The following is a 14,818-nucleotide window of genomic DNA, read 5'->3' as shown; positions in this document are numbered from 1 at the left end:
CCTGTTCCCTAATGGACTCCACCACAAGCTGCTCTATAAAGCCATCTCATAGACATTCCCCAAATTCCTTTTCTTACAAACCACTACCAACCTGATTTTCCCAGTCCACCTGCATATTAAAATCCCCCATGGTCACTGTAACCGTGCCTTTCTTAGATACCTTTTCTTGCGTCACCGGATGTGTCTTGTGCCCAAATCCTGATTACTGTTTGGAGGCCTGTACATAACTCCCATTATGTTTTTTTTAAAACCTTTTTTGCGGTTTCTCAACTCTACCCACACAGATTCTACATCATCTGACCTTACTTTATTTTTTTGCTATTGGTTTAAATGCATTTCTTACCAATAAGGCAACCTATTTCTCTTTCCTTCCCCCCCCCCCCCCCCCCCCCCCCCCCCCGCCAAACCTGCCTGTCTTTTCAATGTATGTCCTTGAATATTTAGCTCCTAGTTCTGATCTCCTTGCATCCATGTCTCTGGTGCTCACCATATCATACATGCCAATTTCAATCTGCACCACAGAATCATTTATTCATTATATTCAGACAAAAGCAAGCTACTGTGAATGCTAGAAATCTGAAATAAAAACAGAAAATGCAAGAGAAGGTTGAGATGCTGCTAGACCTGCTGAGTTTCTCCAGCACATTCTGTTTTTATTATCTTATTTCTGTTTGTGGGACCTTACTGCATGGAATATGCTGTTTGCGTGCCATACATTGACTGACTACAATTCAAAAGAGTGTAATAAACTGGTAGACCTCCAGAACACCCTGGTCCACTCCTAACACCTTCCAACAGTCCCATGGCACCTTCCTTTGCATTCCCAGAAGGAACACCTGCCCATTTACATCGTCCATCCTCACTATCAAGGCCTCAGACAAGCCTTCCAGGTGAAGCAGCAGTTTACTTGAAGTTCACTCAGTCTAGTCCACTATATTTGCCGCTCACAATATGGTCTCATCTACATTGGGAATACTGAACATATACTGGACTAGCACTTCGTGGAGCACCTGTATTCTGTCTTCAAAGATGACCCCAAGCTTCCTGATGATACCTGCCACTTCAACACCTTCCGGAGCTAACTTTTCTGTCTCAGGCCTGTTGTAGTGAGGCTCAGTGCAAGCTGAAAGTACAGCATCTTGTTTTCTGCAGCCTTTAGGATTCAGTATTGACTTCAATTATTTTAGGGCCTGAACATCTCGTTCTATGTCCTTCACCCACCTCCACATCCTCGGCCCTGTCATCATATGAGCTGCTTTCAGCACGCCCAACTCATTTTCACCTACTCATACAGTCCCCATTATCAGCTCTTCTTTCTCCTTGGCTTACCATTACTAATTCCCTTGTTGACCTACCTATCTTTCTCTCCCTCTGGGCTCTGTCTTCAATTATCACATCCCCAACCCACCGTGTCGTCTTCATGTATACTAGCCTTTCCTTGCTCCTATCAGTTCTGAAGAAGGGTCAGCAGACTTGAAACATTAACTCTGCTTTCTCTCCACAGTACTGCTGAGTTTCACCAGTTTCTGGTTTTGTTAATGAACTAAGTGTTTTGAGGTTACTTTTGATCATGAAAGGAGCTGCATAAGTAAGTCTTCTACTTCCAGATGTTGCTTCATTTGTGTCTCCATGTGGAAAATGGATTGAGGTACAAGTTACCTTCATTTTAGGAGACAGTGAGGTCAGCAGATGCTGGAAAAGCACAGCAAGTCAGGCAGCATCTGAGGAGGAGGAAACCCGACCTATCAGGCTGGAGCCCAATGAATTCCTGATGAGGGCCCTGGCCTGAAACGCCCATTTTCTTAGGTTCATTTTAGTTTGTCCTGTGAATTGTGCTTGTCATTTAGCCAAATTGAATGGGCAGGGTAGAGTAATACATGGTTTAACACTGCTGGTCATTCTGACCTTTATTCTGCATAAAACCACTGTGTGCAGTAGCAAAATAGTAACAATTTTTTATTTTCACGTGTACTTGATATTAGTGGGAAATTGACTAGAGAAAGATTCTAATTGGAAAATGTGTTCAAGTAACTGCAGCTGACAACCATTAATGATTTTTTAAAGATGCAGTTAACAGAAACCATTGAAAGCTTTTTTTTTAGAAAGGCATCTCGAAGATTACTATAATTGACTGTAAAATGATAGCAAAACATCTTCACAACTTTATTTTTGGGCCTAAGGAAGTGCAGAGTATTCAGTCGGAAACATAACAGAAACATTCAAGCAATCTTTACAGTGCAGAAGGCCATTTGTCCTGTTGTGTCTACCAACTTTGAGTAATTCAACTAGTGCCATATCCCCATTTTCACATCATACACATTCTTTTCCATGATTCAATTTTTTGCAATTAAAAGACCAGTGTAAGGTTGACCAGAATTGCCACCTTTGTGAAGAACAACCAGTTTGTGGGCAGCACGGTGGCACAGTGGTTAGCACTGTTGCCTCACAGCGCCAGAGACCCCGGTTCAGTCCCCACCTCCGGCGACTGTCATTCTCTCCGTGTCTGTGTGGGTTTCCTCCAGGTGCTCTGCTCTGGTTTCCTCCCACAATCCAAAAGTGTGTAGGTTAGGTGAATTGGCTATGCTAAATTGTCTGTAGTGTTTGGTGAAGGGGTAAATGTAGGGTCTGGGTGGGTTGTGCTTCGGCAGTCGGTGTGGACTTGTTGGGCCGTAGGGCCTGTTTCCACGCTGTAAGTAATCTAACTGCGCAGTTTTAAAAGAAAAATTGTTTTGGTTGCTCAGGAAAAGCTTTGAAACACTCAAGGCACTGCAATACAAAAGTTACTGAAGGAATGCAACTGTTTGGAGTGAAAAACACAAAAATGCAAATACTGCAGAGAACTGCTTAAAAAGGAAAAATTACTGGACTGCTCCTTCAGAGAGCCAGTAGAGGCATGTTGGACCAAATGGCCTCCGGTACCTTGTGATTCTATGTTGGAAATTGCAAGTAAATACTGGGAAGGTGGCAACCTTCCTCCTCTCAGGATAATGGTTTGGGCTGTGGTGGTAAAGTGTGTGTTACACATCACCTGGTGTGGCTCAGTTGTCCCACTCTGACAGAGCACACACCATTGTATTTGCTACGAAGGAAGACAGCACAAAGGTGCTTGATTTCTCTGGGCCCCTCTTCTCAGGCATCTGAGCTTTTAATTTTCTGTGTCCTTCCAGGCAATTGATCAGGTTTTATCTGTGGAGAGAACAGACAGGTTAATATTTCAGTTGTGAACATGTATATGAAACAGAAATGTCTGCCTGTCTTCACTGATGCTGGTTAACTTACATGTTTTCAGCATTTTACATTTTCTAATGGACTCTGAAAACTAAGACAGCAATCTGATCTTGTTCACCATTTCTCCATCCCATTTGATTTCCCTAAATCGATTCATGTTCTGCATTGCAATTAGATGCCTGTTGACTGAGAGGGAGAGAGACTGTAGACTTACTCCTGTCAGATGAGAGAATATGATTTGCAAGCATGAAATTGGATGCAATGTAGATTGCTTCGAATCTATTGCCTAAAGTAAGAGCGTTGTATTTTATGTCTGAAAGATAGTAGTAGATCATCAGTTGTCCCAGAAATCTCATTGGTTCAGCCTTCAGCATTTTCAGTATCTTGCCTGCGTTAATGATACTATGGCTCCCGTACCTACTAAGGCCACAGCTTGGCAAATAATTTATTTAAGTTTGTAATTGTCTACATGTTATTTGGGGGAGCAGTCTTGGTAAGATGACAACTTGAGAGTATAGGCCTAGTCTAATCTGCTATTTAAAAAATTGGTGAATGATTTGATTTAAACATAAAATTTTTAGTAAGCTTCACCATGGATTCTTAATGGATTTTCCCCAGGCTGGAAAGACGAGGACCAGGGTCACAGACTCAGAATAAGGAATCATCCATTTAGGATTGAAAGGGAATAGAAACTTCTTCATTCAAAAAGTTGTACCTTTTTAAAGTTTCTTACCATAGAGACTGCTGAGGATGTGAATTCAGATTTCACGTGGCAGTTGGTGGAATTTAAATTTAATTAATAATTCTAAGATGTAAAGCTCAGTTCAGTAATCGTGAGCATGAAACTACCATCGATTATTGTAAAACTCAGCTAGTTCACTAAATGGCCTTCCAGGATGGAAATCCTGCCATCTTTACCCATTTGACCTATAACATTTGGGTTTGACTCTTCGCAACTGTCTAAGATGGTGAAGCAAGCCACACAATTTTGATATAACCTGCATTCCATAAAAGTTTTTTTTTAAAGACAGACTAAAGGGAGGTGATGGCCTTAGGGGTATCATAACTAGATTATTAATTCAGATGCCCAGGTAAAGTTCCACCGTGCCAGTATTCAGTTCAGTAAAAATTCAATAAATTGAAATCTGAATTGAATAAATTCAAAAAAATTGAACTCAATGTAAGTCTGGAATTAAGTAAAGACCATTTTAACTGTCATTGCCAGGGCCAAACCCCTATGGTTCACTAATGATGTCTAAGCAAGGAAATTTGCCATCCTTACCTGGTCTGGCCTGCAGGTGACTTCAGACCTACAACAATATATTTTACTCTTACTGCCCTCCGGTCGAGCCAGTAAGCCCAGACCTGTGAATTAATTTTTTTTTTAAAAATGGCCTACTCCTTTAATTAATTTGCATTCTTGCATTCCTTTACACCAATATTTTGTAATCTGACATTTCTACGAGTGCTTTTGTAGTCAGTTAACATTGATTTACTTTTGAAATTAATTTCTATTTCTGATTCCATTGACATATGTTTTTGCCCGAGGATATCATAGATATCCTTGTGCTCATATCATATGCAAGGTATATCATTTCCATTTGGTGTTTATAGAGAAAGTTTCTCCAAAAGAAACTGATTGTGAATGGCTCCATTCTTGATTGTGGAATTGTGTGATTTTAGTTGGAAAGAGATGCTTTACTCGAGTAAGTAGTGACTTGAATGAGGTTCAGTGAATTATAGGGTTATTTTTCCTTGGAGTTTGCTTTCTTTCATGGGATTTAGGCATCACTGACTGGGCCATTACTTAATGCCCATCTCCAATATGTTGGATGGCCTACTACTTTCTTGAGCCACTGAAATCCTTGGCTGTTGGTGCACCCACAGTGCTGGTACATTCCGACTGTGCCTCACTGTCTGTCTCTCTCTCTCTCTCTCTCTCTCTCTCTCTCTCTCTCTCTGTCTGTCTTTAACTGGTCATTTTAAGTTGCACTTTATAAACTGATGAAAGGACTGGCACTATAAATGCTATTTATTTCTGAAGGGATTGAGTCCTGATTTTAGATTCTCACCATGGATTGAAGTTGTTTCATGTCTGTTTGCTGCATTAACTTTTTATTGTATTTGTACTATTTTCTGCTTCAGAGCAGGCCATGTCTTGTTCATGATCACGTACAATCCTGAAAATATATTCAAGTTACTCACTACTGGGTGAACACAAAGCATTTTTTTAGGTATAATCTTTGAACTTCCTAAAGTATAATGCCCAGAAACTATAGAATTTTAACAGGAAGTGATTTTAAAGTTAAAGGAAACAAGGGATGAGATTGGTGTAAGTTAGGGTGGAGCTGCAACAGGATGTAGAGAATGTAATGCTTTCACAAGAAAGTTGGGAAAAGTTCCTTGTGATCCAGAAGGTTGAGAAGGTCAATTAATTTTGCTGCTCCTTTGTTGCAACAACATCCAGCATTGCACAGAAAAGACTGTAACACAGAACTTTCAGTCATTCAACTTGTCAGCTGAGTTAGTAAATAATTCTTGCATATTTCAAGTAAGCATTGTCTTCTCTCCTCTATCTCCATTTCTCTGGACTACACATTAAAAGAGCATATTAAATCATGTCAAGGCATTTCATAACACTCAAACATTTATGTATTTCTCTCTTTCTCCCTCTTTCTGTCTTCAACTGCCCCCCTGACACCTCAATCCTCTCAAATTCACGTTCCCTCTCCCTTTCTTGCTCTGCCTCTGGTCTTCGCTCTTCCTTTCCCACCCCCTGCCATCTTCAGTATCTGTTTATCTTAATTCTCTTGGACCCTTCCAGGGTGATAATGCAGTTGTACAGCTTTCTGCTTTTGACTTTATGATGTTGACATCTATTATTTGCTATATACATTTTGGTTTATAATCTGTCAATTCGTGTGGTACGGGATTTGGTTTTGTATCTACTGTGCAGCTGGGTTAAAGTTGGCAGCACAAGGTGTACATTTTAACACTGAGAGTAGCAGAGTAAGCACAATTGCAGTTTTAAGCCTGCATTCATGTGGAAACACTTCAACATGAGTTCAAAACTCAAAATTTTATAACTGTATTTTGACAGTATGCTCCTTGAGTATAAAATGGCAACCTTTTGTTTAAGTGCTAGCGAAGCAAAAATTGAATGGTAGTAACTTTACAGTAAAATTGAATCTAATGCTCCAACTGGTTAATGCAATGTTTGTGAAACCATTTTGTAAATGTTTCGAAGTACTTGTTTTTATCTACATGTGCATTGTATCTTATATAAATGCTGTAACAAGCAAAGGCTTCATCAGACTCTCTGATACAGATATATCTTCTTATTGGTTATCGTCCGAGTGTCCAATGTGTTGTCGTATTGGAAATAAGCACAGGGGGAGGATCTTCAGCTCATTAAATGACTGGTCATCTGCCAGTAACAGCTCTTTATAAATGCTTGATTTTTCCCTCAAGCCATTCACTTTGTCGCCGCACTGGCGAGTGGGGAGTGGATGATTATTGACTCCAGAGTTGTATGTGAAGCCCGGGAAGAGGATAAAGATTGAAGTTGGAGCTCACTGAGGACTGTGAGGCAGATGAAGATTGGCATTGATAGCCCACTGTGGTGCCTGAGTCAAATATGTATGTTTCTGAGGGCATAATGTTGATGGCACTTTGTTCAATAGTTAGTGCCATCTGAGCCCTCCATCACTGGAACACTGCATATTACGTTGATTCATTTTAAAGGGTTTGATGAAATTATTTTAAGCCGAGTAAGTTTTCTTTTCGGTTATGCTGCATTTGACTGCTAGTTTTTTCTTTAAGTCAGTGCTCTCCAGAGTTGTAAAGATTAATTTTGTGACTAAAGTAGAAATAGTTTATGTGCAGATCGTTGTTACTTGTGCATTAAAGGCTACAGAAATCATAATGAACCTCTTAAGTTTGCAGAGGGAACCTGAAGTTCCAAATAAAGATCTGGTTGGGTGGAATTGTAGTCTAAGAATTATGTTCAGAATCAAAGTCCAACTGTATTAAATTCTCTCTTCTCTAGGAGGGGTAGGTAATTTAACCACCACTAGAAAAAAAAAGTGGAATTTTAAAAAAATGTGTGTTATCCTCACTTTTTATTTTACCTGAGCTTGCTTTTAAGTTTACTTTCCATAAGACCTACCCACTGCTGATGAGCATCTCTCTCTCTCTCTTTATAAAGAAATGAACAAAAGTTTCTGTAAAAAGGCTTTTTTTTTTAGAAAGTGAAAACTGCTGTTGAACATGTGAGGGCAATCTGTGTCACAAGTTAGAAGATGGAAGCAAACTCACCAGTTTATTAACTCACCAGTTTTACAATGAACATTGGAAGTCAAGTGTTCTGTGTGTTTTTGCTCCCTGTATGGGACTTTGAGCAGTGCTTTTCTGAGAAGTGTCATGCATAAGAAATGGTATTTAGTCATCTGCTTTTCTTTGTTTAGTCCCCCTGTCCATGCAAAAATTTGTTCATATGTATGAGACATAAAGTTATAAATTGCTGCTTGATTGCAATCGCAGATGTCTGAGCTGACACCAGCTTGTTAATTCTTTCTGTAGTTGCTTTCTCTTTGCATGTCTATATGTTTGGTAAAAGTAGACACATTAAGTCCCCTAAATTATAAATAATTTAGATGTTTCTGCCTCTCCGTGCTCTAAAAAGATCTGTTGCTTTTGTGATGTGTCCCATAAAATGATTGGCATGATGAGGATTTCTTTTTTCTGTAATGATTAGATTGCTTACAGTATGGAAACAGGCCCTTCAGCCCAACAAGTCCACCAACCCTCCGAACAGCAACCCACCCAGACCCATTCCACTACATTTACCCCTTCACCAAACAGTACGGGCAATTTAGCATGGCCAATTCACCTAATCTGCACATTTTTGGACTGGGAGGAAACCGGAGCACCAGGAGGAAACCCACACAGACGCTGGGAGAATATGCAGACTCCACACAGGTGCCTGAGGCAGGAAGTGAACCCGAGTCTCTGGTGCTGTGAGGCAGTAGTGCTAACCACTGTGCCACCGTGCCATCAGTACCATTCAGTATCTGCTGAACATCCCATGGGGAAGCAGAAAAAATGGCACCCATTGAAGAATCTTAAGAGTTTCTGGTCTTTTGTGCTGAGGTATTAGGAATAGAGTTTGAACCTATAACTTTTTAGATAGTTGCTTGACTCGTCTGTGGGACAGCTCTCCCAATTTGGCAGAATCCTCCAGATGTCAGTGAGAAGTACTTTGCAGAGTTGACAAGGCTGGATGGGCTTGTTGTTGTCATTTCAAGTGCTTAGTTTGATGCTGTGTGGTCCATCTGGTTTAATTACTCGCTCTAGACTTTTTGTAGTGATTTGATACAACTAATTGGCTTGTTGGGCCATGTCAGAGGGCAGATAAGGATGTTGTGAAAGGTTCGGAAAGGATTTGCAAGGACGTTGCCAGGGTTGGAGGATTTGAGTCACAGGGAGAGGTTGAATAGACTAGGTCTGTTTTCCCTGGAGCATCGGAGTTTGAGGGATGACCTTTATAGATGTTTGTAAAATAATGAGGGGCATGGTTAGGGTAAATAGACAAGGTCTTTTCCTGGGGTGGGGGAAGTCTAGAACTAGAGGGCATAAGTTTGTGGTGACTGGGGGAAAATATAAAAGAGACCTAAGGGGCAACTTTTTCACGCAGAGGGTGGTGTATGTGTGGAATGGGCTGCCAGAGGAACTGGTGGAGGCTGGTACAATTACAGCATTTAAGTCATATGGATGGCTATATGAATAGGAAGGGTTTGGAGGGATATGGGCTAGGTGCTGGTAGATGGGACTAGATTGAATGAAGATATCTGGTCGTCTCCCTATACACATCGATCCACCATGACAAGGGTCTCCAAGCCCTCAGTTGTTTCTTCTCACGCTGTCCCAACCAGTACCCTTCCACTGACCCCCTCCTCCGCCTGGCTGAACTGGTCCTTACCCTCAACAACTTTTCCTTCCAATCCTCCCACTTCCCATGGGCACCCACATGGGACCCAGCTATGCTTGCCTGTTTGTCGGATATGTGGAACGGTCCATCTTCCACAGTTACACCACCCCCCCCCACCTGTTTCTCTGCTACATCGATGACTGTATTGGTGCCATCTTGTGGTCCCACAAGGAAGTTGAACAGTTAAGCACCTTCTACCGCATCCTCAAATTCACCTGGACCATCTCAGAAACCTCCCTCCCTTTCCTGGACCTCTCCATCACAGTCTCTAGCGACAGACATATAATACAAGCCCACCAACTCCCATGGCTACCTAGACTACACCTCCTCCACCCTACCTCCTGTAAACATGCTATTGCTTATTCCCTATTCCTCTGCCTCTGCTGTATCTGTTCCCAGAATGGCCAATTCCACTTCAAAGTCCCAGATGGTCGCCGCCTTCTGTGATCACAACTTCCCTTCTTCGTGGTTAAACGTTGCCCTCCAGTTCACTTCCTCCACTTCATGCACCACCCACCCCTCCCAATTTCAACAAGGACTGAATCCCTCCCCTCCAAAACCCGGTCCTCACCTTCCACCCCATCAACTTCTGCATACAGCGCATCATCCTCCACCACTTCCACCACCTCCAAACAGACCCTACCACCAGAAATATATTTCCTTCCCCACCCCATCAGCGTTCCAAAAAGACCATTCCCTCCACGACACCCTCATCAGGTCCATTCTCCCCACCAGCCCAGCCCACACCCCACTCCTGGTACTTTTCCCTACCACCGCGGGAAGTGTAAAACCTCCGCCCACAGCACTCTCCTCACCTCTGCCCAAAGCCCCAAGGGGTCCTTCCTCATCAGTCAGAAATTTACCTGTACCTCTGCCAATGTCATCTCCTGCATCCGTTGCACCTGGTATGGTCTCCTCTACATCGGGGAGACAGGATGCCTTCTTGCGATTCATTTCAGAGAACATCTCTGGAACACCCACACTCACTAACTCCACCGCCCCGTGGCTGAACACTTCAACACCCCCCCCCCCCCCACACACACACACACTCTGTCAAGGACATGCAGGTCCTGGGCCACCTCCATCACCAAACCGTTACCACCTGACGCCTGGAGGAGGAATGTCTCATATTCAGCCTTGGGACTCTGCAACCACACAGAATAGATGTGGATTTCAACAGCTTCCTCATTTTCCACCCCCACCCCCTAAATTATCCCAGTCCCAAGCCTCCAGACCTGTCCATCACTCCCCCATCACCTTCCTCCACCTATCGTTTTCTCAGCTATCTTTCCCCAAACCCCACCTCTTCCCATTTATCTCTCAGCCCCGACCCACAAACCTCATTCCTGATAAAGGGCCTATGCCCTCGATTCTCCTGTTCCTCGGATGCTCCCTAACCTGTGTATTTCCAGTACTACACTCTCGATCCTGAGCTCCAGCATCTGCAGTCCTCACTTTTCCTGGGATGTCTGGTCAGCATGGACGAGGTGGACTGATGGGTCTGTTTCCGTGCTGTACATCTCTATGACTCTATGACTAAGAGTCACAAGTAGTCCAGACCAGGTAAGGAGGCACATTTATTTCTCTAATGAACCAGATGGGTTCCTGTGATCTACCCTTGTATTCCAGTTTCACCAATTACCATGAAGGGATTAGAAGCGATAGTCTCAACATTAGTCAGGGCTCTGATTACTAGACCAGTGGCATTTCCACTACGTCACTGCCTCCTCAAGCATCTCTGTTCCTCAGCATGTGCTCTATCAAGTCTATTCATTTATGTGTTGTGAACTCAAGAATACAAACCATGTTTAATCAAGCCACCCTCATGAACTTTGCTCCTGTTATTCTAAAGAACTTTATGGTGTGCATGGTTGTTTGTTTGATAAGGGTTAAGTGGGTGACAAGAAGATGTTGCCTTGTTTGGTCTGTACAGTCTTTCAAGCTTGGATATAAAATTAGTCCCATCTTGAGAGAAACCTATGCTTGGCTCAGGTCCTATTTCACATGTTTTGTTCAGGTCATTGTTAATCAGCCTATATTGTACAGTGAGCAGGCCTGCTTCTTTGGAATGCAAAACTCAAAGCTCAGAGGGTCTATACCAAATAATGCACTTAACTGTTTACTATATTTCTCAAATTCTGGTTGTGTAGCTTTTGTTTTCTTTCTATCCAGTTTCCTCAATGTAGATGCTTTTGAAGGGATTACATTGCAAAAATATTCTTATTATATTGGATGAGTCCTTTTATCGCAGTTCTTCCACTAGAGGTGCTATATAATTGTAGCCATGTTGCAGTGGTGTCAAGGGCATCTGTCTCAGGGAAAGTTTCTGTTGGCTGGTTAGAAACAGGGTGCTACAGTGGGCAAACATATCTGGTTATTTTCTCTGTCCTTTGCAGTTGTCCAATTAGATATCCATACAGTATGGATGGGCATGATACGTAAGCACTGGATCGAGTTTAGTTGTCTTAACATATTTTTAAGACTGTACTTCACTGTGGACTTGTCTAAATTGATGATGTGGTTTTCATAGTGTTGCCTTTGTTATAGCAGCACAGTTGGTAGTTTCATCTCAATTGTGTCTTATTGTTGGCACATTACACGTGGCACAACGGTATTGTACAAAGAACATACCCCTGAGAGGGTGCAGGGCAGAAACAGAAAACATGCATGGCTTTCTTTTCAGTAATGCTGCAGGCCAATGGTGCCTACTCAGGGACAGTTCTTCCAATGCACTTCATGTAGTAAAATTCTAACCCCATTTTTGGAAATCTACTGTATAAGTTTGCAACACATAAGACACAAGAGATCTTTCCACATTCAGTACAAAAGCAGGTTATGGTGCACGGGGACTGGTTCTCTCGTAGTCCCAGGTAACAGTACAAAAATAACTTGTCAGCTTTGCAATTTGGTGCAGCTCAGTGAAAAAACTTGTAAATCTCCTAGGAGGCTTTTAATGGCAGCCTATTTCATAGGAATGAATTTATGAAAATGTGAGTAATACCCAAAGGGAGCAGAGCATTATTTACTGTAGTCTGTTTAAATATGCTTTAAATAAACTGTGTTCCAGTTGTATTTATGCTTCCTATTTCTAACTATTCTGCAGATTTTATGAAATATTTTTAAACCTGATTTCACTTTTATGTAGGTTTTATAATTACAAAAAAAATTGTGCTGTATTTCTGAGATTTTTTTCCTTCGGTTTTTTTACCAGTTCTCTACTAGTCTGCTTTAATTACAGAACATTGTCTTGAAGTGTTTGTTTAATAGGCTGGTAGGGGCGCTATTTGAAACAGATGAGTTTGCATATGTAAATCTAAATCTCTCAAGCTCTCGCAGAGTTGTATGTTCATTCCCCATCCCCACCTCCTTTTGAGCAGTTCATTCATATGCTGCCAGGCATGAGCATAAAGAGAAGGGGATGTGTTGCCTTTGCTTGCATCAGAATTGGTTCAGCAAAAAGGTGGGGGTGGTGGGGATGGGGAGCAATGGGAAAGAGAATAGATGCTTGTAGGGCTTCACTTGAAGGCCTCATTTTATAGCAAAGCAGCTTTGAGTTTCAGATAGGATATCAATACTACAATCTTGCCAACCTGCTCTTTGTTCTGACCTAGGTGTACACAGAGTGTATACCGTGATGGGGGTGAAGAACCGCCCGCAATGCTACTTTGATGTGGAAATAAACAGGGCTCCAGGTAAGATTCTCTCTTTCTCTATGTTCAGCAAATATTTATAATTTTGATGAACGTAGCATTATCTGTGGAACATTATTTTTTTGGTATAAAAATTCTGCGAATGATCCTTGCATTATTTCTTGTTATGATGCTGTTGTGTTAAATACTTTATAAATTTCTGTTGACACTTGGGTTGATACTTGAATTGAAAGCTATATTTATTTATACCCTGAGGGTAGTTTGTTGAAGCCCACCTCTCGCTCTCTCTTCCCACCTCTCGTCTCCCCGCACCAGTGAATATATCAAAGCATATTTAGTTTTTGTTGAATGTTTGTATTAACTTTAACAGTCGAGTGTGCAATTATTTAACCACTTGTATTCCTTCTGTTTTAGAGAATGGTAGTTATCTTTAATATTCCATTGTTAAGAATGTGGATCCTGGTCTTTAACATATGATGATGATGATGATGATGATGATTCCTTCCTCCTGCATGTCCCATCCCCCAGTATCATCACTGAATCTGGAGCTGTCAACTCCTGATACCTTCACAAACCTGCAACTGAACGTCAGGTGAACGCAGAAGTAACCGATAGGCAAGGGAAGGGCTTATGAACTGACTTTGCCTACCGTTCCAATAAAACTGCAGCAATTCAAAACCAGGCTGTTTTAATTTCTGTTGTGAGCTGAAGGTACTGCTACTTCAGTCCTGAATCACATTTTTATTCCAATGACTTTGTTAACCAGATGCTCCCCTGAGGAAAGGAAGAAAGCAGAAATATAATCATGGCAAAAATTGTGATGTCAAATCTAGTCCTGATTTATGAACATATATGAGGCAAAGCTGGAATCCGAAATGTGCTTGTTTCAGAAAATGAATCTTTGCTCCAAATTTTCATTTGAAAAATGCTACAGGATTGTATTGGAAGGCTGCCTTATAACTGCAGGGAGCACAGTTGCCTTCCCCCAGTTGTTTGTAAACCATTGGAATGTCGAGGATTAGCTTTGGACGGTCATGTGAATAGCTCTACCCGTGCATTATTTGTGCAGTACTTGCAGCATTTTTCTCTGTATCCTCCCTGAATGGCAATGGTTACAGCTCTAAGCTCACCAGAAATTTTGCTCTACCTTGTATTCATTCATTGACTGAAACCAATAGCTGCCAACAGTCTATATCTGTCCCCCCATGGACAAGCCTTGATCTTTTCTTATTCAGTACAACTCTCCAGTGAGCAGAAATCTTGCCTTGATGGGTTTCCTTCCCTCAGTGCTGCAGTGGAACTCCGAGGATTTGTCATCAAATCGAGCAGCAGTGCAGGAAGTTAGTTGACCCATTTTACCTGAACCAGTTTTTTTTTAAAAAGAGCTACTCAAATACTCCTTTCTTTCTTGTTCATAGAATCATTGAATCTCTGCAATGCAGATAGTGACCATTTGGTTCTTCAGGTCTGCACTGACCCTCTATTCTGGATTAGTGGTGCTGGAAGAGCACAGCAGTTCAGGCAGCATCCAAGTAGCTTCAAAATCGACGTTTCGGGCAAAAGCCCTTCATCAGGACCCTCTAACCCAGCCACACCACCTTCATGCTGTAACCGCACAATTACCATGGCTAATTCACCTAGCCTGGACATCCTTGGATACTATGGGGCAATTTAGCACGGCCAGTCCACGAACTTGCACACAGAGAGGAAACCGGAGCACCCGGCAGAAATGCACACAGACATAGAGAGAACATGCAGACTCCGAACAGACAGTCACCCAAGGCTGGAATCAAACCCGGTTCCCTTGCACTGTGAGGCAGCAGTACTAAGTTTTCCCCCTTTAAGTATTTATCTCAGTCTCTTTGGAAAATTATAATTGAATATACTTTTACTGCACTTCAGTCCAAAAGACAACAATTGTAATAATGTCCTGATTTAGATCTAATCACTC

At 41.9% G+C, this 14,818-nt stretch overlaps 1 protein-coding gene across 4 annotated transcripts in view; it reads left to right on the top strand.

The window, feature by feature from the left end:
* The window catches only part of nktr (natural killer cell triggering receptor), a 234,456-nt gene that overhangs the window by 89,250 nt on the left and 130,388 nt on the right, over window positions 1-14,818 (top strand). For all 4 annotated transcript variants that reach the window (XM_072576348.1, XM_072576349.1, XM_072576347.1 and 1 more), the window contains one exon: window positions 12,829-12,909. In XM_072576348.1, the coding sequence (XP_072432449.1) occupies window positions 12,852-12,909 (58 nt within the window). In that variant the 5' untranslated portion in view covers window positions 12,829-12,851. The remainder of the gene's footprint in view (window positions 1-12,828; window positions 12,910-14,818) is intronic.

This window comes from Chiloscyllium punctatum, chromosome 8, assembly GCF_047496795.1.
Source record: "Chiloscyllium punctatum isolate Juve2018m chromosome 8, sChiPun1.3, whole genome shotgun sequence".
NCBI lineage: Eukaryota > Metazoa > Chordata > Chondrichthyes > Orectolobiformes > Hemiscylliidae > Chiloscyllium > Chiloscyllium punctatum.
This window is presented reverse-complemented; position numbering and strand designations above follow the sequence as displayed.